Genomic DNA, 25670 nt, shown 5'->3' with positions numbered 1-25670 from the left:
ACAATCACATCAAAAATTCCAATCCTCACATCACAGCTGCAATGTTTTTACGATGCATCAAATTGCGGAAACTATTTGTGCAAATATCGCTAATAAGGCAGCTATTTGTATTCACTCCCAGGGAGTTTTCTATTTCAGAAAGCGGAAATTACACCTAAGTTGGGAAAACCCTTACTGCAAATGAAAATATCCGAATCTCTTTGTTAATACATTAACCAAGTACACTTTTACATTTCCAGCTTTACCCAAGCCCCAAAAGTTATACATAATACTTACTGTAAGCCCACACATTGCCCCCGGCGAAATAATAACAACTTTCAATATGGAACTATTTACAAAATGCATTTAAATTTTATTCGCCGCATGTGTTACACACACAAGGGGCCGGAAAAGCGGGGAAAATCGAAGGGAAGTGAAAACTTTTAGTTGGCGCAATGGAAGCGAGCGTTTTGCAGCATTATCCTGTGTCATTGTCCTGTTCGCTTGTGTCCTCGGCTCAGATTGGACCGGGCAGCAGCTGGCTAAACAAATTGAGAATTGATTCTTTATAGACCATTAGTTTTGATTATACAATAGTTGGGCGGGGCGAGCTGAGTGGGCGTGGATGGACATGGTCCAAGGAAAGGTCCTCGGCTAGACGACATTCAATTGAACGCTTCAACGCCTATCGGGCAATTTGGTGCCAAAAATTATGAGGCTGCCACTGCTATTATAGTCCCACGATATATGGGACAGTCCGGAGAATGTGTGCTCCGTGCTCATGATAAATTCGGGCTTATTTATCGGCTGGCCAGTGGCAATGGCAATCGGTAGCCAGTGTTTCGGACACCAAGGCTATTTGTAGTTTAGGCCTGGCCAGTTGGCTGGGGATGCGATGTGCGTGGGTTGCGATGTGGAAATCGGGAAATGGGGATGTGGGGCTATGGGGAAACGGAGAAATGGGAGGGCATCCATTCGGGGTGTCGAAGCTAATGGTGTGGGCCTGGTCACTGATACATTATCCTGGGCATTTGGGCATCCAGTGCAGCTGGTGCTGCTCGAGCGGCAGAAGCTTAAAGTTCATCCAAGGGTAATAAGCCGGCAGTGCAGTTAAAGATCCGAATTTCCCAGGGAAATGTGAAGCAACTGGGGATTGGCTAGCTCTTCAAGGACACTAGCCACTAAAGCTACGAGCAGTAGGAATTACTGCTTAAAACAATTACTTAAAATATTTTAAATAAAATAAACTATAGATTATTTTACTACTCATTAGCAGCATTTTAAGCTGTACTCTGCATTTCATGGAGCTATGGCGATAAAAAGTTGAAAAACATTACGCTTCATTTAATCAAATTGATATTCATTTCATTTGACTTCTTCCCATGCAAACATGAGTGCATTATTTTTGTAAAGCCTCGTTTGGTTTTAATTTCAAAGCGCTGGTCCATGGACAACAAAAACAGACATCATAAACTGTCAGCAACAATTTGCAACAATGCTGGCAATTCAAAAACGAGCCATAAAAAATCAATGGCAAACAAAGGGAGACAGCAATCTAAAATAATTCTGTTTATCGTGAATTCGCAATTGCAAATGTTTTATTGAAATGCATGGGTTTCGGCGAAAAAGGACAATGCCTCATTAGGGAGCCCTGCATTAATGATTTTGTAGGACAAATTGGGATTTGGGTCTGGCGGGCAAAGTGCATAATTAATTAGCTGGTCGGTCGGCGGGGGAAATGCAACTCTACCCGAAAATCAGTGAAAAGTTTTGTGGGCAGGCCGCAGAATAGTTGGCTTACCTGAATTTTCCGCCCACAAACACGGCGAGCGAATGAATTCAAATCACAAAATCCATCGAATTGTCCAGCACCATGTAGGCACAACTGTGTCGCCGCCAAATTGTCCTTGCTGAAATGGAAAATTGGCGCGCACATTTGAGCGCGTTTTCCCACAAAAAATTAGCGGTGCAGCTAAGTAGAAAGCGATTTGCAACTAAAATGGGCAGAGTATCTAATTGGAACGTCTACTTTCCATCTAAATAAGGCCTGCACTATCAGTTATCAACGCTACAAGCTTGTTACCAAAAATATTACTTACCATCAATCTATTTAGAATAATAAATTACGAATCAAATCCGATTCTACCAATACGAAACGCACTGTACTTTGTCAGATACTGATTGCTTTTATATTTTTCTTTATTTTTAGTTTTCTCATTGCATAATTTATCAATTAATTGATTAGTTGAATTATTTTGTCTTTTTCCAGCTAAATCCCCCTATTTGCTGTAATCCTTGCACTTTCGCTTTTCTCTCGTGTCGATTTTCCGATTTTAGCTATTCAAACTAAATCTAGTGTCAGTTAATTACATTTTAATGCTTTAATTACACGGTTTAAATGTAGGTTTAGTCATTCATTCTTGAATCGTTTATGATATTTTACATTTAACAGCCTTATTATTAGCATTTATTTAGCTTTGCGGGAGGTGAGTTTCAATACTTTCAACACACACAACTAACTTCATCGTGCTTTTCATGTAACTCTAAGTAATATTTTCGTTAGGGTTGGGTATTCTTCTTTTTTGGCTTCAACATTGGTTTCCTTATCTGTGGGAACACTTTCTGCAAAAGTTCGTAATGGTTTGCTGCAAACTTTTAAAGATTTCCATCGCTGTACTTACTTCAACTACGTCTGTGCTATTTGGGTTGGATTCGGGTTTCTTGTGTAAATTAGAGTTATTTTGCTTGCTCCAAATGCAATATTCTAAATGCTTTAGGGTTAAGGTTTTACATATCATATATAGGATATAGTTAGGGGAGTTATATTTACAAGCCAATTACTGCGGTCGTTCTGTATCTCTTTACATACATTTCGTTGTTGATTCTGATTTGGGGACTTTCATCGGATGGTGGAAGTCTAATCGAGCTATGGGTGGGTAAATGAGGGTTATGGCGTTTATATATTGCTCTAGGGATAGCTAGATCGGCTGGAATCATATAATACTGGAGTTAAAAGGAAAGGTATTACACATTTCTTAGAGAAGTTCAACCCCCACCAAACCCTCACAACATTCCACAACCCCAGCTTCCACCTGCCAACTGATATACGCCTACAACTTATCCTCTGGGAATCCTCTAGAATCCTCTAACTTATTGAGCACTTTTCTATTGACCCAAGCTTAAAGGTTGACTCTAGACATTGGCACTAGAGCCAAAACTACTCAGGAATTTGCTATCGCCAGCTAAGCTGTTTACACTAGCTTGGGACTTGGTGTTGTCACCTGATCCTGCCAGGAAGGGATGGTGCTGCTGCTGGTGCTTGAAGGACTGATAGGCATCCGAGCTGACGGCCGACCAGGTGCCGTCCTTGGCCTTCACGTAGAGGTGCTGCTTGCTGGGCTGCTTGCTGCCGAAATGATAGTCCCCGGGAGCTGCGATCGAGGCACTGGAGGCCCAGTCGTTGAGCAGCTGGTTGGTGGAGTTGCAGAGGCCCAGTCCGGAGAAGTCTCCGCCCTCCGACGGAGGCCCGCCGGTCAGGAAGTCCATCTGCCCGTTGCTGGGAGCACCCACACTCGCATTCATGGTGTTCTGCCGCAGACCAGACTTGCCCAGTATGTTGTTCTCGCTTTTGTAAAGCGTTTTGGGCTGCCGCTGGCGCCTCAAGGTGCCCGCTCCACCTCCACTGGCCATCTGGGCCGCCAAGGTGGTGTTGGCGTAGGCGCCCAGTCCCTGCTTCAGGGCGTTGCTGGCCAGGAGGAGCTGCTGCTGCTGGTTGAACGGGTTCGTCCGCTCCGGCTTGCCCTCCAGCTGATCCATTTTGTTCTCGGTTATGTTGATCTTCTTCACCTTGGCCGGCGAGTTCGTCAGGATGGCCGTGCTGGCCGTGGAGGTGGTCATCAGATTGGGCTGCTGCTGCTGCTGCTGCTTCGGCTCCAGGCATCCGTAGTGGGCGCTCGGTGGAGCGGAGTACATCCCGGTCGACTGGTAGTCATTGCCCTGGTGATTGTTGTTATTGCTGCCGCTGTTCTGGCTCGGCTTTGTCGCATAGCGGTTCTGGTAGAGCTTCACATTGGCCACCACATTGGTGGTGGCGTATGCCCCACAGCTGTCGTACAGGGAGGCCGACTGGCCACCACCACCCATCGGTGGTGCTCCGTGGGTGGGGCTTTTGAATGTCGAGCAGGCGACTTCCGCGTAATCGGGCATATTCAGCGGCGATAGTCTGCAATTGGAGGGGATTGAAATCAGCAGTTAAAATTGATTCAGTGCGGACATGAGTGTGAACGATAAATACACTGGGAGAAATGGTAAAGAGATATAGAGTTTGTCAGATTAGTTACCGCATAAGTATCCAAGAGTTTGCAATAGTACTAATTACACCGGATGCGAAACTCCTCCCCTGAATTCTATAGACACCTCTATACTAAACTTAACATTAACAACAAATGAGGTTAAAATAAGTTGCTGTGTAAATAGGTTTATGCGGATTTATGTTTGTCTGGCGCTCACATCACAGATTTCATAAATCATTCGATGTTGTTGTTGATGGGAGGAAATTGCTTTTGTTAGGCACTGAATGCCACTCCGGAAATTGTGCCCGTCTCACACCTACTCATTAAAAATTTCGTTGCAATTTCCCTTTGAATGCCCCACCGCTCTGCCACTGCAATTTGGTTAAATATGGCAAATACAATACAAAATTCCGCCCATTAGCAATTCAACTTCGTAATTAGAGGGAGCTCCGCGTGGAAGGTACTGGAATTAAAATGGGCCAACGCCGGAAATGGAGGAGCTGCCAAAGAACGAGGAGCAACCAATTTGGGAGCGGAAAAAAACAGGACTCCCATTCAAATCAAACTTTTATCCGTGCGAGTTCTCCTGCCAACACGAAAAATCAACGTTTCCGAGACAGAAAAGCGGGGAAAACTTTTTATTGCACAAATTTCTGCACACTAATTAGCTAATGAGATAATGCTTATCTATCTCTCTGCTCTTTCCAATGAGTTCTCGTAAAAATTTACTAAAATGTTTGAAATGCGGAGTGTGGCGCTGGAAAATGCGAAGAGTTTTCGCCATTTCATGGTGGTTCGGATTGTTTGGAAGCAACTGGGGAGAAAGGAACTTGCATTAAATTCATCGCATTGAAGATGGACTCTACGCTTTCGAATGGTAATATCTAAAATATGTCAAAATCTACACCGTTAAAACTCGAGCCAATTAAATGTCACATTCCGGAGGACGCCTGAGAATATGTCAAGTAATTTGAATGGGGGCATCTCTTAAGCGGTGGTCTCAAGGACACGGGGGGAATATGGAAATATGCAGATGCGATGAGTTTGCGCTTCTTCCCCGAGGACTATCAATTTTTAATTGTTAATTTAGCGGTGAAAATTGTGATTTCCGCTGGGTGGTTGTTAAGAACTCCTCGAATCAGACAACCCGCGAAAGAAATTAAATATTTTAATTGGAAATTTTGGGTAATGACGCACGTGTTTCGGCAAGGAACTTCTGGGAGTGTTTATGTAAACAAGGAAAATAAAAGAAGATCCTGTTTTGGGTTCCAGCGCTTATTCTATACTTTTTACGACTTTACAGCGTTGTTAAAAGTGAGCAGTGGCGGTTCCCAGGAATACAACGGAAAAATTGAAACGGAAATAATGAAAATCGCGTAACGGAAGTGGCAACGGCATTAGGGGGTGGCGCATTTTCCGAGGGGGGGAGGCTTTCTCGCTATGCGAGGGTGGTAGGAATTGTTCCAAATTGTAAGTGAAGTGGAAGGAAAAGCGCGCGGTGGGTGAGGGGTTAAAGGTGGGCGGATATTTCACTCGAGGAACGCAGAAAGGAAGTCTAAACAAATAAATGCGTAAAATGCCGCAAATAAATACGCTACAGTTTTCCGGCTTGAAAGAGTGGGACAGGTGTAAGGGGGAAGCGGGACAGCAATATGTCGCCAGCAGTTGCCACTTTTTTATTGCCCCTTGTTTGGATTTTGTTTTATTTTTTGCATTACTGCTTTGTTTTATTATTGTTGCCACAACGGTACATTAAGCTTAAAGAAACAGCAAGGAAACAAAAGAAAATTTGTTTTCCTATATAAATTCCTGAGCAAAAGTGAAAAGAAAATCCAAATGGAATGGGAAATACAAATGGACAGCCCGAATTAAAGCGCTCAGATGAAAACCTTCATCGAAACTTTCGGATGATTTTCCCAGAAAAATTTGACAAATTGACCTGAATTACTTGGCTGATAGTCACAATCTAAAATTGGGATCGAAAACTTTTAGAGTTCTCTGAACTCACCGACAGAATAGTCCTACTTAGTATTGCTATGAATTGACAAATTTAAGGACTTTATAAATAATAAATTCGAGGATTAGTTACATACATACTGCAGTCCCTTTAAGTTAAACATGTTTTCTTTGCAAATAACTTAAATAAAAGTAGGTTAAGAGTCCGTTCGACTGAAATGCATTTCCCAGATGGAAAATTCATTAACCTTTAAAGGAAACCCCCACGAAAACACAGAAAACAGGGAGATAAAACAGCCCCAGGAAATATGAACGAATTGCGTATATGGAAATTAAATAACGGCTGCATTGCTGCTCCTGCCAACGTAAACATTTCGTGGCGGAGTAAGTTACCATGGCCCAAAGTAAAACCCGTTCGAGTGTAACAATTTAATGGCGTTTGTTGTTTCTGCGGCGGTTTTCGGATGGAGCAGAGGGTTCAGTTCCTCCACTGCGAGGGTGGCTCGGCTTTGGCGGGGGAATCTTTATGGTGGCAGCGGTTGCAGCTCCACAAAATATCTTTTACGACCCGGCTCGTAAATAGTGGAATGGATCTTTTACTTACACCAAGTAGTCGGCTTCTACTACACGGAACAAAAAATATACCACATCACCATTTCTAGGAAGTTCATTGCAGGAAAGAGGCACCTAGCAGCAGCAAGGATAATTGATCTTGCCATTGGTTACATAATAACTTCACATGCTTAACTAGTTTATTTTTTCAAAGTGCACACCCTTTCTCTGTACGCCACGAGCCTTTATCCTACATCCTTTACCAATGCTCGCCAATTTTTTATTGTAATTAAACAGTCAGCGAGGCGTGGACAGGATATTAAGGCAACTTCCTGAGCAGATAAACAGTCGGAGACTCACCTCTCGTAGTCGGGGAGCAGCGTGGGCTGTTGTCCTTGTTGGGCGGTGGCCTGTGCGTATCCCGGAAGTTGCTCCTTTGTCGAACACGAGCCCACTCCGCCAGGATTGCCGCCGCCCGCTGCCTGTCGCCAAACGCCGCTGGTGGGATCGATCCACAGGCCATGGCCACCCTGCCCAGCTGCGGCTGTCGAATTTGAGCCACCGGCACCGACGGCTCCGCCTCCATTTAGCGGCAATGTTGGAAACTTTCGCACGGTTCCGATTGCGTGATTGCCTGAAATAAAAAGTACATACGGGAGACTGAATACATCGAAATGGCTTCCATGTGGGGGCTGGCAATGATTACGGCTCGTTAAAACTAAAAGACGGAAATTACTTTTTATATTCAATTGGCAAGAGCTCTTGCACGCCCTTTACCCACCTCATCGCAAATGCCCTGTAGTTCAGCTTAAGTAGATGGGTTGAGCGAGTAAGTTCGCATTTGATTTCCGAAACGACCTTTGGTCTTGATAATCTAGGTATCTGTGTGCTTTCTATTCAGTATGAATAGTTCATTTGGCTGCTTGAATTTCCTTAAATCTGTTGCGTGTGTGTGTGCCAGAATGTCCATACGTTTGTCCTTAAGTTTGTCCGTATGTTACTTACTTCATAGGGTATCTGCAGTTCCCCACTGTCAGCTAAAACGACTTGTTTTCCAACTATATTTAGAATTTCCCAGTCAGACAATTGATGTGATTTTCACGTGAGCATTTGTCGTTCTTATAAGCTATATAAACCCCCTTTCCCACGACTACCCCCAAGACTCCCCGACTTCTGCTCCAGTTATCGTGGCTTGTTTATCTTTTTATAGTCGGTTTAACCTTGGCGCTGTGGCTTACTGCCAAAGATTATTACCCTCGGTTTTGGTTCTCGAGTCTGCAGAATGTTATGAGTGCGTGTCTCGATGTCTGCAGTTATTGTGGCTTACAAAATGGCAACCTAATTGAGACCGGCCATAAATGCTCAGTCATAAATCATAGATTACGCAGAGGAGCTGGAGCAAAACGCTTGCATGTCCCGGGCTGGAATGGAGATTGTCCAATAAAAGTGGGGAGCATTTACAGATGAAGGAGCTCGGAGGTAGAATACTAGTACAGGGAAATAAATTCAGAATGCAAATTGTAGTCTATATTTGAATATTTTCATGATGCAAACGATACTTATGGCTGTGATCATAAATGTTCATTTAGAATATACACCGTTTTTAAGCCGCTTAAACCTTAAATACTGTGACCATTATCCCGACTAAACATCCCCCATTTCGCGAGTAAATTAAACTTCAACTCACCCGTAAATCCTTACACAAAAAGAACAAGCTCCCCCCAAAAGAAGTGCGCAAAAGGGAAATAAGTATAAATTTAAATTAAAGTTCACTCACCATGTAAACTGCCCAGCGAGGTCTGCTTGATAAATTGGTAGCGCTTGAATAGAACCAATGCGCCCAATAGAAACACAATTATGGCAATGATGGAGCCCAGCAGGACGATAAACCAGGTCTGCGTTAAAAAGTCATCGGCAATATCACGACTGATGGGGTATCTGCAATAGGCACACAATAAAGAACCCGGAATGAGAACGCTATCCAGGATGGAGCTCCGTACGTGCCGGGCGGAGGCTTAGTTTAATGGTCGCAAAAGTCGTTGCCCATTGTCGTTGGCCGTTAATGGATTGATGTGGACCCCGAAGCGACACTTGGCAGTCAAATGAGCAGCTCCACAATGCCCGATGCCCACAAAGCCAACACAAAAGGAAAATACACTTGGCGAAAATGAGGGTGTGAAATAAAAGTTTAACAAAAGGTTTTAAAGGTACTTCAAATTAGTGTAACTTAATATAAAATGTAATCAAAGAACAAGTGATAAGTCACGATATTATTTCGATTTATCTGTAACTTTTATGGAATGGTTTCGAGTAAAAAATATAGTTTTTCTCCCAGTGCAGCCCACTCACCTCGTGTAGCCAGTGTCCAGGGATTGGGTGCGTGCATCGATGCGGAGCACGGCGGGCTTGCTGAAGGGCCCGACTCCCACCCGCGTGGCAGCCGCCACTGCGATATAGTAGGTGACTCCTGTGGTGAGGTTGGCCAGGAGCAGGGTGGGCGTGGCCGCGTCTATGGTCATATTTTTGAATATCCGCGTCGTATTGTGCACGTCCAGGCCTTTGACAACCACATTGTAGCTGGTGAGGACGCCTGTGCCACGGGGATATTTGGGCGGTTGGACAGAGCAAATGAAATTAAATGTAAACAAAGAGCTGAGAATTCATCCGCAACGAGTGGATTTGGCCGAGCTATTTTCACAAAGCAACTGACCGGAGGTTCACATATGAGGGAATCGGAACAGGGCCTATCACATTTCTTGTTTGGTAACCCAAAACCGGCTATCATATCAAACTAATGTTCAGGATCCCTGCTCAGAAACCTCTTTTAACAATTTAAATATCTACTAACCGTTCCGAGTCCGATTTGGTTGTGGAGGTAGCCACTTCAAGAAGACCGAGGTGCGATTGAATTGAATGGCTTCCATGCCATAAGGTGGCGCCTCCGGAACTGCGAAAGAAGTTGAAGCCATGTTAATGCCAGCAGATTATAAATAAATCATAATAAATAAGAATGAAATAGATTCAATGACGAGCAGAGGATGGCTAACTAGTCCTTACCATCTTCCAAAGTTCTCATGCGTCGCGAGTTCGAGGGCTTGCCTACGATGCTCTTGTAAAATGGCACAAGAAAAAACTCGTATGTGGAGGCCTTCGCCAGTCCAGGCACCGTGCAGGAGCTCAGGCCCTGACCCTTGTTGAGCAGTGTAACCATTTTGTACTCGGAGGAGTGCAGCTCCCGGGCGTACAGATAGAAGCCCTCGATGTACTGACCACTGTCTATGTCCCAAGACAGTCGAGCAGTCGTCGAATCACTGGCATTGGCCTCCAGTAGCTCCACAACATCGTTGGCCTGCAGCAGGGTCTCCACATCGCTGAGGAGGAGCTGTGAGGTCCCGGTGCTTTCACTACCATCCCGCACGCCCACAAGTTTTCCCGCCGTAATGGGTTCCGAGATGGGGGAGGGTGGAGAGAAGCCCAAAGAGTTTTCCGCTCGAACAATGAACATGTAAGCCGCTCCCTGTGTCAAACTCTCGACCGTGAAAATCGGCTCACTCAAACGCGATGCAATGGGTATCCAAGTCCTGCTCTGATTGGTGCAGTACATCTCCACACTATAGCCCAGGAAGGACGATGCTCCCGCCTTGTCACTGGTGGGCCAAACAATGGTCAGTGCCGAGGCGGTGGCGTTCAGAATTTTCGGTTGTCCCGGGGCACTGGGACACTTAGTCTGCTCCGGGGCTCTGTAGAACTTAATATTCGGATTGGTGGGCAACTCTATCCGGAGGAAACCACTCCAAGTGGACTTTCCAGCCCGCGAGCTGGCCACGCAGGTGTATAGGCCTTGATCCTGTTGGCGATCGAGGTCCGATATGATCAAGTCCCCAGATGTGGTAATGTTCAGCTTGGAACTGGGTTGCACTGGTATTCCATCGCGATACCAGGAAATAGTGGGACTGGGCAGACCGATGGCCTTGCACTGGAGTGTGGCCAGGGACTTGATGGGTAGGGTTTGATTAACCGGGCCGGAGATTATGATCGGCGGCGGCCGGTCCTCTTGCGAGTCCAGGCTCAGCTGCACCCTTGAGGTAATGCTGGCCACCTCGTTCATGGCGTTGCACAGGATGACCAGATCCTTGTCCGTTCTTTGGAACCTGGTCAATGTGAGTATCGAGTGCCCTTCCTCGGTGTTGAGGCTGTGAAAGCGATCCAAGGGCGGGGCTCCCGGAAATATCAGCGTGCTGTTGTTTTTGATGGTCCAGAAGATGGTGGGCTTTGGGTTTCCTATAGCTCGACACTCGAACGATGTGTCGGCGCCGAGTTCCACGGATTTGCTCGCTGGACGTTGGATGAATTTCGGGGGGGCTACAGTGTGAGTGCGGGGGAAGGAGCAGGGGTAGACTAATTAGCTAAAGTGCCCAGCTAGCGGTTGTCTATAATCGGGTAATGGGATCTACCAAAAAAGAGCTTACCGTAAACAGTCAAAGTTCCCATCGCGGTGATGGCGCCCACAACATTGTCCGCCTCGCAACTGTACTCGCCTTCATCCGCAATGGTGACCCTCTCCAGTCTCAGACTGCGATCCTCCAGGACACTCACGCGATCTTTAAAATAACATTCTTTAAGCACCAACTCAATTAACAATCCCTTGTTTGTATAGCTTACCCAGTGGCATGTTGCCACCCGAGGCAGTTCGCAGCCACAGTACGTCCGGCATGGGGTCACCACCCACTCGACAGGGAAAGGTCACCGAGGCGCCCTCCAAAACCGTTTGATCGTGCGGACCCCGGATGATGTACGGCTTGACTGCAATGGAAACAGCCAACGTGGGAAATGATAAGCGGCAATTTAATCAAAAAACCTCAAACCAATAAGACCGCTTTCTGCCACGCCGAACCCAACCCTAGTCACATTCCGGCAAATTGGACATGACACATTGATTGGAGGTGCTTGGATTGGGCGGTGGCCAAGGACCCTTTTCTAGTCCTTAACCCATGAGGGCACACGGGCTTTATAAGCCCACTAACAAGGAATGTAACGTATGGAACACAAATGTAAATAAACTGAGAGCTTATTTTAATCTTTTATATGGAAAAAGTTATATAAATTATAAAAAAAGTACTTAAAATAAATATAATCTTAAAAACCATGTAAGCTTATCAACATTATTTTCTAAATTGTATAAAGAACCCTTGATGAAAGGGGTTAATCGCTTACCGTGCACTTTGAGTGTGGCCAGCGAGGACTCGCGCACCCCTACAGGATTCTTGGCTATGCACTGGTACTGACCCTCGTCAGTCTGGCGGGCATCCTGGATGGCCAAATTGCCGCCGTCAACGATGCGTACTCGCTTCGAGCCCTCCAAATCCAATTTCTGGCCGCCCTTCTTCCAGGTGACTGTGGGCTCGGGGATTCCGCGAGGGGCGGCGCACTCGAGGAGGGCGGTATCGCCCTGGGCGATCCGTGTGTTCTGCGGCTCCAGGCGGAACTCATCGCGGAGAACTGGATGGCGGGATGGAGAAGATGGGCAAGTGGTTGAAAGATGAGCAAATGATTATTGCGGAGAGTGTGTGTGGCCTGGCCCGTGTCCATTTGTTGGGGGTTATAAATTACCAGGGGGTTTTGCATGATAAATGCCCCACGTCGGTGTCTCTTTGTCCCTCCCGTTGCCTTGACCTCTGACCCCTGGCCATCCCTCTTTCTCAACGTGCGAGAAAGCCCGTGTTTGCGGCCTGACAGCAGAGATAAATCGTGGGTAAATGGCATAAATGTGATTTTTATGCGCCACAAGGAGGAGAACGAGGGAATTCTGGGAAAGATGACCCTCTAATTTGTAAAAAATCCATCAGGGACAGCAATTTACTCGCAGCTTTTAGGCTAATTTAATAAGCCTTGACAGTTCAGCCGAAAAAAGTAGGAATTGATTGGGTTTTATAACTTATATAAATGTAAGTTTGATCTATATCGTTGTAAACCTTTATGAATTTCGCTATAGTTGAGATACTCCAACGCAATCACTTCTGCTTTAAAATGATTTCCATCCCTAAGATCTCTTTCATACTTTATTTGCCATTACTTTCGAGCATTTTTGTGCCACAATCATGGCAACTGCATTTATTCCCGGAGCGCATTTCCGAGCTCTCTATTTTCCCCCTCCTTTTGCATAGTAAATCAGCGTATTATCAACATTTTGCTTCAGCAGTCGCAGATTTGGAGCGACAAAAGCAGGATAATTCGGCTGGTTCTGCCTCTTATCGTCCTTTGTCCTATGTCCTTTGAGAGCGTGGTCAGCGGGGAGCGGAGTCATCTGCACACACCTCAGAGCTCTATTTGTCCTGTGTGCATATCAGAGAAGGAAAGTTGGTGCTGCTAGTATTTGTGCTTCTGGTGTAATAAATCAAGCAACTTTCAAGCACTTGAAAAGCGAAGCGAAGTGAATTTCTCCGCTTTTTTCGACTCTTCTCGTTTGCCCTCAAAAGCAACCTTTTGTGCAGCGAAAAAATATAGTATAGTATATGTATATATGTGGGCTGGGAAATTCAACGAATAAATCCATAGCGAAAGCAGCTTTTACGTAAATTAAATTTCGCTCTTCCTTTATTTTCATTTTTTAATCTTCAAAGTGAATAAGCGAATTCTTTTACACATTTTTTCGGTTGAGATTCGTTTTTGCTTTGGTTTAGTTTGCCCGTCTTGGTTATGCAAAATGTGCTAAAACCATGACTGTTATTAAATTTAAAGTTGAAGCGCAATAAATCAGCCCGAATCAAAGAGGGGAGCCAACCCCAACCAACCCACGAGGCTCCATTAAAGTCGTGGCAAACTTTTGATAGAGCCCTGAAATATACCGGGAAAAGGAAAAAAGGAAGCCCGCACAGCGGGAAACACGCCAACCATCAATAAATTAATCAAAGTCATAATCAGTGTCAGGTTCAGTGCCACTGGGCAAAAGTTGTGTAGGCCTCGTCGTAGTCAACTTCGTGATTCCCGGGTCAGGGGTCAGGGGTTAAGGGGCCAATCGGAGCGGAAAAGCCTCAGTTCCAAAGGTGCAAATCGCTTCCAGCGGCCAATTCGGACAGCTGCTGATAATGAGTTAATAAATGACCGCTTATCTATATTTATCAGCCCGGTTCTCCTCACGGGAGATTTATGATTGGATGGATGCCCGAAATGGCAACTACTTCAATTCGGCGACGTGATCAATTTAAGCTAATGAACACGCATTTTGGGCTTAATTGAGAAACACTAAGGCAGCCAAGTTATGCGGCATCTATTTATGTGATTTATTGTGTAATGATTTCTAAAGCAAAGTTTAGTTTTGCTTCAATGACCTTTAGAACATTTCAAAGCCGCTTTAATAACATGCCCAGGAAAATATTGAAGGCCTCAACTTACTTCTCGTTTTGCCAGCTCATAATATATGTAATCCGACGAAGTAAAGACCCTACCAAATTACAGATATGATTGCGAAACGCCGGAAATAATTCCCCTACAATTTTCTAATTCCTCACATTTAGCATGTGGCTCCTACCGCCGCCGCCCTCCCACACTTTCGTCCTGCAAAGGACTCCTTTTAATATCAGGTCAAAGGCTTCATGTGCGTTGACAGCCCTCAAAGCGAAATTGCGCTGACAACATCAAATGTATATACTTATGTGCCCACAATGTGCAACTTATGTTTACTATTGACAAACTCCCGGCCCCGGAAAAAGCCACGTAGGAAAAGCCACGTGAACAAGGGCGCCCGCATACGAATTGAGGTCCTTTTTCTGGTTCTGCTCCTGCTCCCGATCCTTTTCCTTTGCCAGTTCGCTCTTTTATTGCCTAACCCAATCAATGTGAACGCCTCTTGCCTTCGCTTCACCCACACCGCAAGCCGCAATAACGACGTTTTAACCAAGCAAACAAATTTGACGTGCTTTTCGTGATTTACATGCAAATATTGAAAAATATTCCCCAAGGACATACCGCAAAAAGCAAACCCAACTCGGGCTGAGGCTAAACAGGACTCGAAAAGCAGGAAAGACACCAGCAAGAGAAGGGGCAATCCAGCACGAAGGCAAAATAAACTCCACACTGAGCAATATCGATTTTCATGTGGGAGGAGATCCAGGACATGACAGGCGGCCTGGGCGGACTGGGCGGACCTCCAGACAGACATCCAGGAATGAAAAGGCAGCGGCAAATAAAAGAAATATTAGCCAACAAAAGACAAAGTGGCGGTCTCAGCCGCAATGGAGTGGGTGCCAAGTGGGTGGCATCGGTGGGTGGATAGGACCCACTACCCTCAATCACATTCACTACCAATTGTTGAGGAGAAAAATCTATGGACCCCATCTCAGAACCAAAATAACTACTATCTATAAAATACATGTTTTGAATAATATTGAATAATTAAAGATGTTATTAATTGAGTTTTTTTTTGCCATGATATAGTGAACCACATGTCGTATACTCTATTAATTTGAAGGCGCCATAATATATCCCAGAGTAAAGTCATCTTGATAAAAGAGAAAGTAGGAGGCTGGGGGTCTATTTTAATTAAATCTCTCTTCTGTTTGGCCACGCATTAATCCATGACATAGGCCATCAAAATTCATCTCAGACCTGACCCAACTTGGAAATGGCTAACCACTCGCTTTTTGTTTTTGCATATGGTCCAATAAATCCAGCACTCACACACAGGAACACTTCACCCCTTCCCACCATTTTGGGCCATCAGACTGAGCTAAAAAGGCATCAGAAACGCAAAAAATAGCTGGCAAAAATAACCAAAAATAGAAGAAAATAAAAAAAGGAAAAGCTGAAATGAAAACGGGTTAATGGAGGCGGCAATAGAGCGTGCCCAGAGAAAGAGACGGCCACAAGTGGAGGGAGGGAGATGGCAGGAGACCTCTGGCAAGACAAGTGGGTGCGTTCGAGCGGAAAACTTGTATACGCAGCAGCTCCACAGCTAGTTAGTTAAGTGGGCGGGTGATTTGGGCTGCTGGCTGGGAAAAGGGCAAAGCTGGCACGCCCCCACTGCCCCACCGCCCCAGCCAACAACAACATAAAGAACATCACCAGCAGCAGCAAAAATCAACATCAATTTAGAATATTAAAAACGCACACCACACGCTTCTAGAGAGGAGTTTATGCAGAGAAAGAAAAAAGGTCTTCTTTGGAATTTGTTCAATTTTTTAACCAAAATAGCTACTAACTAATTTGAAGTTCTTTTGTTGTAGTATCATTTAGTCACTAACTTTAATCCAACGCTAAATCGTATTTGCATCATGCAGTCATGTGTGTTTTTATCAGTGTAAGGACATGGGGGGACCGTGGATTGGCGACGACTTACCCGCCACTTGCAACGTGGCGTTCCGACTCCTTGCCACGCCCAGTTCGTTCTTCGCCTCGCACCAGTAGATGCCCGCATCTGTTTCGCGACGTGAATTGACAACCTGCAAAAAGAAGTGGATAAGAAACGATGGTGGCATTAGAATGAGTTAAGTACTGGAGACGAGCTGCGAAAAAATGGTTTGCAGGGACCTTGAGAAAGGATCAAGAGCCAGGGGCAAGCTGTGGGTAATTTTAATTGAAATGAGCAGGTCATAGTATTAAATGGAAAGGGATTCTGTTTGGGATACTTTCACTTCGCAACGCACTTTGATTTTCGCGGAATTATCCTTTTGAATTTTGAATATCAACCCTAAAAGATTCGCTACTTCGTTGATTACATTTAGTGTCTTTAGTATCCTCCTTTATATTCTTTTTTAATTCAAAGGGTACTTTCCATTCGCTCTTTTCCGTCAATCCGTTCCTATTTGTAATTTCACAAATGGCAACTGCGAAAGATACAACTCCGAGATACACCATCCAGAACCCCTAAGACGTTGATTTGCTGGCTCTGCAGGCTCTCTGGAGCCCTGCTCCTTCAAGGGATGGGTTCCTTCCGTCCGGCACATCCTTGAACCCCTTGGTTATTCGAAGCCATAAAACAGACGGCAATCTGTTGTCTGTTGCGCGTCTGCTGCCTTCAAGTGCTCAAATCATAAAATGTCTCTCGAGCAACTTTATAGTTACTACATCTCGTGGCACCCCTCGCCCTTCTGGGGGAGTCCTTCCCCCTTCGGGCTTGTTGTCTACACTGTTTGTTTATTTGTTTTTCGGAGCACAAAAGAATTCCCCAACATGCGCTTAAAATTAAATGTCAAACTAAGTGTGTTTGTGTCCTCTGTGCGTGTGTTTGTGTGTGTGGCATATTTATCTGCTCCTTGCAGCAGGAGAAAATGAGAGGCAGCAGCGGCAACAAAGTTCGCACAATTTACACAACTTGTGCCTCATCCAAGTGAAATTAAGTGTTGCGCTAAGTGAAGATGACAAAAGGGTTCTTCAGCTGTATTATTCTTTCATTTAATCTTCCCTCGCCAGCTGTATACACACATGTCGCCAGCGAGTCCTTGCTCCTTAGTCCTGAATCCCGAGTCCTGAGCCGCGGGTGCGCTTTATAAAACAAATAAGTTGGAGCGCCTCGGGCTCCTCGATTGTCATACTTCATATGTGAGCGAGTTGGCAAGGAAAAGCGAACAGAACAGCGACTAAAAACAGAAACAACAGAGGAAACAGCTCAAAGGCTGCAAGATTACGTAGCACAAAGTGCGAGCAGACACATTTACTAGGATATCCTTTGCTTACAGAGTCTTAAAGGATATTAAAGTGGCGTATGGTATGGGGCATTTAAAGAGGGCTGTGCCAAGAACTTTCATTAATTTTCTGTACTTCTTTTCTTGCCTTCAAATCAGGTCAGTTTAAAGTCCACCTGAACTTTTCCTTTTACATAGCTTTGTCAACTTTGATAAACCAAGCAAGGAACTTAGCCAACTCAATCTAACCATTACCACTGACCCATTTCCATCATCAACTGGCGCGCTGAATATTCAGCATACGCAACGTGGTCCCCGGGAAAGGTAAGCCGAAGCTAAGCTTATTAGCTGGGCACAGGGCGGATTCCTATTAAAAATTGAAATGAATTACTAGGGCGAGGCGCCACTAGGGCTTCCTCCCAGGAGCCGTGCTCACTATCCTTTCGAGGAGCTGGGGCACAAATCTCAAATAAAATTAAACAGTATTCGTTGCAATGGCAACCGTAGCAGCAGATGAAGAAAACGGAGTATATAAGGTGGCAGTGAGGGCTGAAAAGTACTTAAATTTAAATAAGAATTTCACTAGAAAATGTATTATAAGTTGAAAAGGAAACCTTTAGACTTGTAAAGTTACTAGTGATTAACTCGACCCTATGCAGAAATGGTCTAATTTACTTTATTATTTCCCAGCAACTATGGTTATGTAACGCACTGTCCTGACTTTCGTTTTCCCCGCTTTTCTTCTGCTGAAAATTTAATTTGGATTTGGCAAGTAACTGCCTTTGTGAGCCAAAAAAAGGAGAACAACGGGAAAGCGAAGAAAACATTGCCAGAAGTCACATAAATTTATTTATATCTTTAATGACTTGAGCCAGGCGATTCGCAGCGAATTGGTTGCTTGTATTTATTGTTGTTATTATTCCCCGCTTGTTGTTCCCTTTGTTGTTGTGCGTGCAAACATTGAAACTGATTTGACACCAAAGAGCAAAAAATAAAACAGCAGCAGCTGGGGAAAAATATTTGCCGTGTGCTACGTGCAACTTTTGTGGGGGGAATCTCCTTTCCGGGGGGTTTTCGGGTGACAAGGGGGAGCTATAAAATATATTGGCTGTATCTGTGTGACTGCCACTGTGTCTCTGTGTGTGTGTGAGTCTGCGAGAGGAGCGCGTTGAAAACACGCTTCCGTTTTAATTTAAAATACCCATAAATTTTCAAACATTTCATTTGGGAGCCATTCCCGTTTTCATGTTGCAACATTTCGTAATTGTCTGCTGCGTGTGCCAGAGGGAGATGGCCTATCTGTCGCCGTCTCCCTCGCACTCGCAGGCCTCCGTTTTTTACGAGGGGGCATCCCCTCTAACTCTTGAGTGTTTTATAATTTGGTTTAAATTTTAAAGCTCGTGAAAAGTGCGACGTGTAAATGGTTTTAATTGAGCCCGAAACGAGTCTGAAACGAAATGGAATTAGGCAAATCTGCTTGTCGACTGAATGGGCATGGTTTTGGTTAGAACACTTTTACTTTTCAATTTGGAAAGCGGAAAAGTGAGAGCAATTAGCTGTGGAATGGTTATAACATTCCAATTTGGAGCATTGATAAAAAATTAATGGTAATGGTAAAAAGAGGACATAACTCATCTTAAAAGAAAGCTATAACAGAGTTATCAAATGGATACATTTTCTCTTTTTAATTAATGCTTGCTTCTTATCCGACTACGATATAAGTGAATTAAAAACATGTCAATCAAAGTTCCGTATGGCTTCCAACTTCTGCAAAGCAGCAAAACTCCATTAAAAAAGTATTTTGAAAGCAAGTGTACTTCTTGTTTATTCCTTTTAATAAGTCTTGCATCATTCAGGCCTTAACCCCACTTCCCCGTTAATCTCCTCATTAAAAACCAGCCTTTTAACCTCAGCTCCCCCTTCCCCCTACTAATTCAATCATCCAGGGGAATTTCTTGAGCCCTGTTTCCGCCCCTCAGCCCATTTCCCTTCCAACCATTCATTAAACGCGGCTCAAAAGCATTTTTCTCTCACACCTTCAGTTAATAAACAGCCCTGAGGCACAGGAAAGCAAAAAAAAAGAGGAAAAAAGCACATGATGGAAAAATCGTCGCCCTGCTCATAAAAACATAACTCATACGCAGTGTTGCTCCCAACACCACTCAACTCGGCTCGAGTCCTGTATTTATTTATTTATGTGCATATATAGGGGAAGAGATTTTTATTTTATGGCCCCGCGAATGTGTCGAGCGTTTGTAAACTCATTAAAATGTGCTCACTGTACAGTGAAGTGCATAAAGTTATTTCCGCCCAAAAGGGAGGCATTAACTTTTGAGCCTCGACTGCTTTTTAATTACGCTCTTCTCGGGCAGCACCTCCAAAATGCAATCAGCCAGGATCCAAAGTCGCGCTTTGATTTATTCGCCCCCGCCCTCCGCCACCTGATTGCCTTTTTAAAGTTCCCTCACAGTCTGGAAGCAAGGATAAGTAGTTCTTGGGCGGCAAGGAAACTATGGCCAAATGTGGCAGACATTTAAATAAACGTTAAGGGTGGACCAGAGAGAAGAGGGGTGGCAGCAGGCAGACGGATGTACGTACGTATATGTAAGTGCATGCTAGCACTTCAGAGTCAGACGGAGCAAATAGAGAGCTCGGGTAACTTTAGTCAAGGACATGAAATGGAAGGATGCCTCTGCAGGCAGCGACATGGGAGATGCTAGCCTTAAAGCTTAAACTGAAAAGTGAACTATAGTTAACTAGTTCCTTTGATTAGATATTTTGATTTCTGATCTGATGCACGGATGTAGCATTAAATGCATGGTGTGCGTATAAAAAACTATTTTCGCGGAATAACCCATTGCCGTTTTCGTGACCGGAAGAGTGACTCCTTGAGAACTCAGCACGAGTGCCAGCTTTAAGGACTTTCCACCAGATGATGTGCGGAAAGTGCTGCTCACGACTACACGCACACTTGGGCACACACACGCAGACATTTGTTTCCACTGCACGAGTGTGTGTGTGTTTCCCCGACTTTTCTTCGATTCTGCCTTTTTTCCCCCATTTTCCTGTCGTGCAGTTACGTAAATTATTGTCTGTCTTGCCATCGCTCGCTTCTCCGTGTCACTTCTCACTACGCTTCCAGCGTGCTGCTCCTATATTTTTTTGGGCAAAACTCCATCTCTCCCGCAAATATACACATTGTACATGCTTTTGTATTTTATTGCATATTCCCTATTCGCCTGTACATTTTCCCGACCATACTCCGCTTCAGCACTTAAAGCCCCCGAATGGAACAGGAAAACTTTATTTTCGCCCCCTAAATTAAAGAGGGATTTTCCTTTCAGCTCCCTCTGTTTGGAGGCGACACATTCGATAGTGTTGCACACTTTCCGCCCATTTCGTTCGCAACTGGGCTCCATCGTTATAGCAATAATGTCTGGTTGAAGTTTCCTTCGAAGTGGTCTGGCACTTATAAGTAAGATGAATGTCCTTTTCGGGGAGTTGGAGGCTGCCGGAATTAGAATTTAAATTATGCCTCTGGGGAGCAATGAAATGATGTGAAGTATATTTGTTCTGGGTCTGTGAAACATTTACGCAGGGTTTCATATGCCGGAACAGTGGTAAATAAAGTAACAAGAAAGGTCAGGGACCTTCCAACAAGTTATTAAATTCTAGAAAGTAGGCCTGGGTTTCCATTACTTTAACTTTTGGAACATAGGGATTTCAGAACTAAATAGTATCCATGGGAAAGGCTCACCAACTCACCATTGCCACGAACGCCATAAAACGTGGCTCAGCGAAGGCAAAGGACACATTAGATGGCAGGATGTGGTGCCAGGACACCCGTGGAATTAATTCATTTAAAAGTCGTTAGGAAAGCGCCGCAAAAAGCGATGGCACAGAGACATTTCGCAGGCATCAGCGGAAGCCGGAGTCTGGAAATGCCAGAGGCAATGGCTGAAGGAAAATGCTCAAATCCCTTTTTGCACTTAAGTGATAAACAAATACAGTGGCATGCGGCAAGCACAAATACTGAACCATAAGCGCCCAGACACCCAGGCAGATCGAGTGTGAAAAGTGGCAAGCTCAGAATGCTTCCGCATCCCCAGTCCGCTGCAGCCTGCACCCAGAATCCTGAGTTCTGAGTTCTGAATCCTGAGTCCCGAATCCTCTATCCCGAATCCCCGCTCCATCCAGCCCAAATCCCCATCCCACGCAGCGGAGGCTGCGATTCCAACTGCATCATCAGCATAATCAACGCGGCTCCCGTTGGCTTTTTGCGTCGTAAATTTGCTGAGTGCTCTGCTCAGCTCAGCGAAGAGTCCGTGGCCAGGGAGTCACTCGTAGCAGTCACTCATACTTGCTGCACTGAGAGAAATATCTTGTATATGAAGGACATACGATATTTGTACAAATGTGTAGAAATTGCCCCAAAGTCGGATTTGTGACTTTTCCGAACTTCTGTTGACCTAAACTAACCACTAGAATCACTTTCTGAACGTTTCACAAAAAATTAATTTTTTCAACATTTTTGAATTTTGGAAAGGGGTAACATCATGATTTTTTGCGAAAAATGGCTAAAAAATAAAGTTTTCAGGCGTGAATGCAGTTCGATTGCAAATTTTATAACGAGTTCAACGATGTATGACATTCCATCTTCAGGAGTTTTCTAAGAAAGTTATGAACAAAATACTTCGATTTTAATCGCGAAATATCAGAATTCAGAGTATTGGTATTTCTCTCAGTGTTTAGCCATCCCATTTCCTCCCAATCAGAGCTCATCAGGCTGCAACTGACTTTTGCTGGCTCCGCTTCCACCGGCTTCCGTTACGTCTTTATTTGTCTGTCTGCCTTTCTCCGCTTTCCCGCTTTTCCGACTTTCCCCGCTTAATGTTTGTTTACCTTGCGTTAATGAAGTTGTTGCCCAGCGAAGACCGAACAATTTTTCTGCAAAAATATTTTTGCAGCTTGCCGCCAAATGATACGAGCGGAAAAAGTTGGCCGACAAAGGAGAGTTAAAAATAAAAGCAATTAGTTTGCTCGTCACTCAACAGATGGCCTGGCAAAATGAATATTTTTTAAGCAACTCGCAGGATCTTCCTTTACTCCTTCCTTCCATTGTCTCTTTCATTATGAGTGAAAGCATGGAACTCAACTGAAATAATAATTATGCATGCAAATAGAACAAGAGAACGAACTGAAGTGAAGAAAATCCAAGCTGGCGAAATAATGTAAATACAGCACAGGCCATTTGGCTAGGAACACGGTCTCACTGTCTCTGAAGGAAGTTCCTCATTGGAAGGATAACTATTGAGCACATCAATTGTAAGTATACTCTTGATTATATAAAACTGAATCAGCTATGTAAGCAATCATTTTGAATTAATAAGTTTGTGCCTTCTATAAAAAGGAAGATTTAGTGCCAAGCATACTTTTCCATAAATACCACAATCATTCACGTTCCACATCCAGGTATCCCAATTTCCATTTACCCCCTGGCTGCACTTAACCTTTTCAATTTTCCACCGCCGCTTACCTTGAGGAAAAACAATCCGCCGGCTGGCAGGGTGATGCGGTGGGAGCCCGGCAGGATCTTCAGGGGCACCCCATCCTTGTACCACTGGATGGTGGGCGTGGGGCTGCCCTCGGCTTTGCAATTAAGCGTGGCTGGCTCGTGTCGCGGCACTGTCGTATCTATGGGATGCTCCACTATCCGCGGCGGATGGGATCCTGAAAGAAGAGGAGACAGAGGTGGATATGAAAGGAATGTGGAATATATATGTATCAAATGGGGGAAGGCCCCCTTCCGGCTTCCGCTGCGTCATCATCGTCAGCGGTTTGTATAAATGCGAAAAGAAACGAAACGAAAAAATTAAAAAAAGAGCGAAAATCGCTCGTTGGCAAATGAAAACAATGTTAATGCGCATTGCCGTTGACGTTGCAAATGAAGTCGCAGCTGAAACTGCAGCAAATGGGGGCGGAGAGTTGGGGGCGGAGGACTTTCCGCTCAAAGGACTCAGTTTGGAATTAATTTGTTTAGATTTGCATATGCGGCAAAAGATCCGGCAGCTTAGCAGCTAAGTAGTTTTTTTCTCTGCACATTTCACCCCTTTTTGTTTTGTTTTGCATAATGCAAACGCTGGGAAATTAACTGGGTGGAAAAGGTGGAAAAGGGCTGGGTTCATAGGTTAGATAAGCCAGGCATTAGCATAGTCTTTTGTTATTCCCCAACCTTCGCATTCAAAACTTTATTTGGAAACTTAAATGCCAGCGAAAAGGTTTGAAAGAATACAATTTAAGCAGCTAAAGAGCAACTTTGGTCTAGGATTTCTGAATTTAAAATCGCGGTTAATCTGCAAATGGATGGCCGTTGCGCCACTATTTCGCAATCTCAATTGCTCAAATTGATCGGAGCATTCTGCGATACTTTCCACCCCCGCAATCGAAGGAAAATCCATTTTTCACTCGCTTTCCACGCCCAACACCCCGACAAACCATTCAGGAACACTTGCGAAATCGCACAATCTTTATTTGCTAACCGCAGACCAACTCTCGAGTATTTGCTGCTAGCAATCTGTCAATGGCAAGGACATAAATTTCAATTTTCATGCCATATCTAAACAATTTGCTGTCACCCACAAACACTCGCCAAGCAAACGGAGCAAGATGCAAAACTTTATTCATATCGCAGCTCAAATCTATAAACGTATTTCTGTTGCACTGAGAATAAGCGAAACTACAAGTTTGCCATCAGGATATTCAGGGTATCTACACTACCTAATGCAATTTAGGGAATTAATCGAATTAATCTTGAGGCATGATAACTAGATTTAGAAGGCTTAACCTAATCTGTTCATATAGCAATAATAATGCTTTTGAAGAATTATTAAATTTTTATGTTTTTCTGCCAGTGCATGACTTTATATATCTATGCTGGCTACGCCGCGCGAAAATTGATATGTCAGAAAATGTTGGAATATTGAAACGTTATTTAATAAAAGGCAGTCGAGGCAGCATTTGTTGCTCTTCCAGTTTGTTGTCGATTGCAACACGACAACGACAGCAACAAACAGCTCGGGGCAAAAGTTGCATGTCATCCGGAGCAAGCAACAACAAAGCGGACAGACGTTGCACCCAGCAAGTCGCAAGTTGGAAATCGAATTCCGGATCGCAGTTCGGGGAAAATAATGTTGGTGGAAGGGGCGGGGGTGTTGGGTGCGCATAGACGTGTTGCATGTCCTGCCGCCAGGAGAACTTTCCACCCCCGTGGGGGAGCCAGGGGTCAACCAGCAAGACGGCATGTCAATGTTATTTCAACAACGAAAATGAAAATAAAACACTGAGCTGGAGTGGGCACGGAATGGGAAGGGGAATGGAAATGGGAGTTATGGCAGTCGAAAAATCAACATGCAAGGACAACGAAAAAAAATGCAAATGGTGAGGGAGTCTCAAAAAAGGAGGAAATAAGAAATTCTAAATGAAAGAAAGCAGATAAAAGAAACGATCGCTGGATACCCTCTGATTGAGCAGATCCTTATAAACCCTAAAATAGTCATAGGGTAATACTGTAAACTTTTGAACAAAAATTGTTGTTAAACTTAAAACTTATTTATATTAGTGGAGCACGTAGAACTCCCATTCCTTACACACATTCATTTCCACAAGTCCCAGAGCAAAGCGAACACAACTCGTGACCAAGTGTAAGCATTCAATGTGTCCTCTGAGCACAATTCGAGGGTTAAATGTCGCTTGTGGGGTTGTCCAAAACCGAAAAAAAGAAATGCGAAGGCAAGGGGCGTTGAGGGCGTGTTCACCACCGAAAGTTGCTCAACCAGGACATAATTTTTTTGGCCGCTTCTCCTGTTTGTGCATATCTTTGCTGACCAGGCACAAGGACCACGCCAGGACGAAAGTTGGCTTGTGCGGTTTGGGCCCTGCGGTGATGTTCAACACCTAAAAAAGGGTTCAAACGAATAGTTGGCGGTTGGGGGCTTTTGTTTTGATTACGCTTCATTTTCCCCAAGCCCACCGAAAGGGCAGAGTAACTTTGGCGACTTGCAGCTGAATAATTCAATTAGTAAACAGGGCGAATTTGCCAACAGCAGCGATTGCAGCCGACCAGATGTGGCCCAGAGGCCTACTAATTTAGATTTAATTGCATGCCAAGGAAAGGAAAGTTGCACTCGCATATACTCAGCACCATGCATATATGCATTTACGGCGCAGCTAAAACACGACGAAGAATGTAACGACATGGAAAATGCTAGAAATT

General features: G+C 44.4%; 1 protein-coding gene across 3 annotated transcripts in view; it reads right to left on the bottom strand.

The window, feature by feature from the left end:
* Positions 1 to 337: 337 nt before the first annotated feature.
* Positions 338 to 25670, bottom strand: part of LOC117148033 (roundabout homolog 2) — a 39837-nt gene continuing 14504 nt past the window's right edge. Inside the window, exons 2-14 of one of the 3 annotated variants that reach the window (XM_033315218.1) lie at positions 22935 to 23128; positions 16114 to 16216; positions 11994 to 12278; positions 11442 to 11582; positions 11249 to 11380; positions 9837 to 11141; positions 9628 to 9726; positions 9129 to 9369; positions 8557 to 8717; positions 7140 to 7413; positions 3261 to 4201; positions 1781 to 1889; positions 338 to 521 (exon numbers count right to left, since the gene is read on the bottom strand). In XM_033315218.1, the coding sequence (XP_033171109.1) occupies positions 1819 to 1889; positions 3261 to 4201; positions 7140 to 7413; positions 8557 to 8717; positions 9129 to 9369; positions 9628 to 9726; positions 9837 to 11141; positions 11249 to 11380; positions 11442 to 11582; positions 11994 to 12278; positions 16114 to 16216; positions 22935 to 23128 (3947 nt within the window). In that variant the 3' untranslated portion in view covers positions 338 to 521; positions 1781 to 1818. Of the gene's footprint in view, positions 522 to 1780; positions 1890 to 2156; positions 4202 to 7139; positions 7414 to 8556; positions 8718 to 9128; positions 9370 to 9627; positions 9727 to 9836; positions 11142 to 11248; positions 11381 to 11441; positions 11583 to 11993; positions 12279 to 16113; positions 16217 to 22934; positions 23129 to 25670 lie in introns of those variants that run through there. The other 2 variants (XM_033315210.1, XM_033315227.1) reach the window with 2 other exon arrangements.

The sequence above is a fragment of the Drosophila mauritiana genome, chromosome 2L, assembly GCF_004382145.1.
Source record: "Drosophila mauritiana strain mau12 chromosome 2L, ASM438214v1, whole genome shotgun sequence".
NCBI lineage: Eukaryota > Metazoa > Arthropoda > Insecta > Diptera > Drosophilidae > Drosophila > Drosophila mauritiana.
This window is presented reverse-complemented; position numbering and strand designations above follow the sequence as displayed.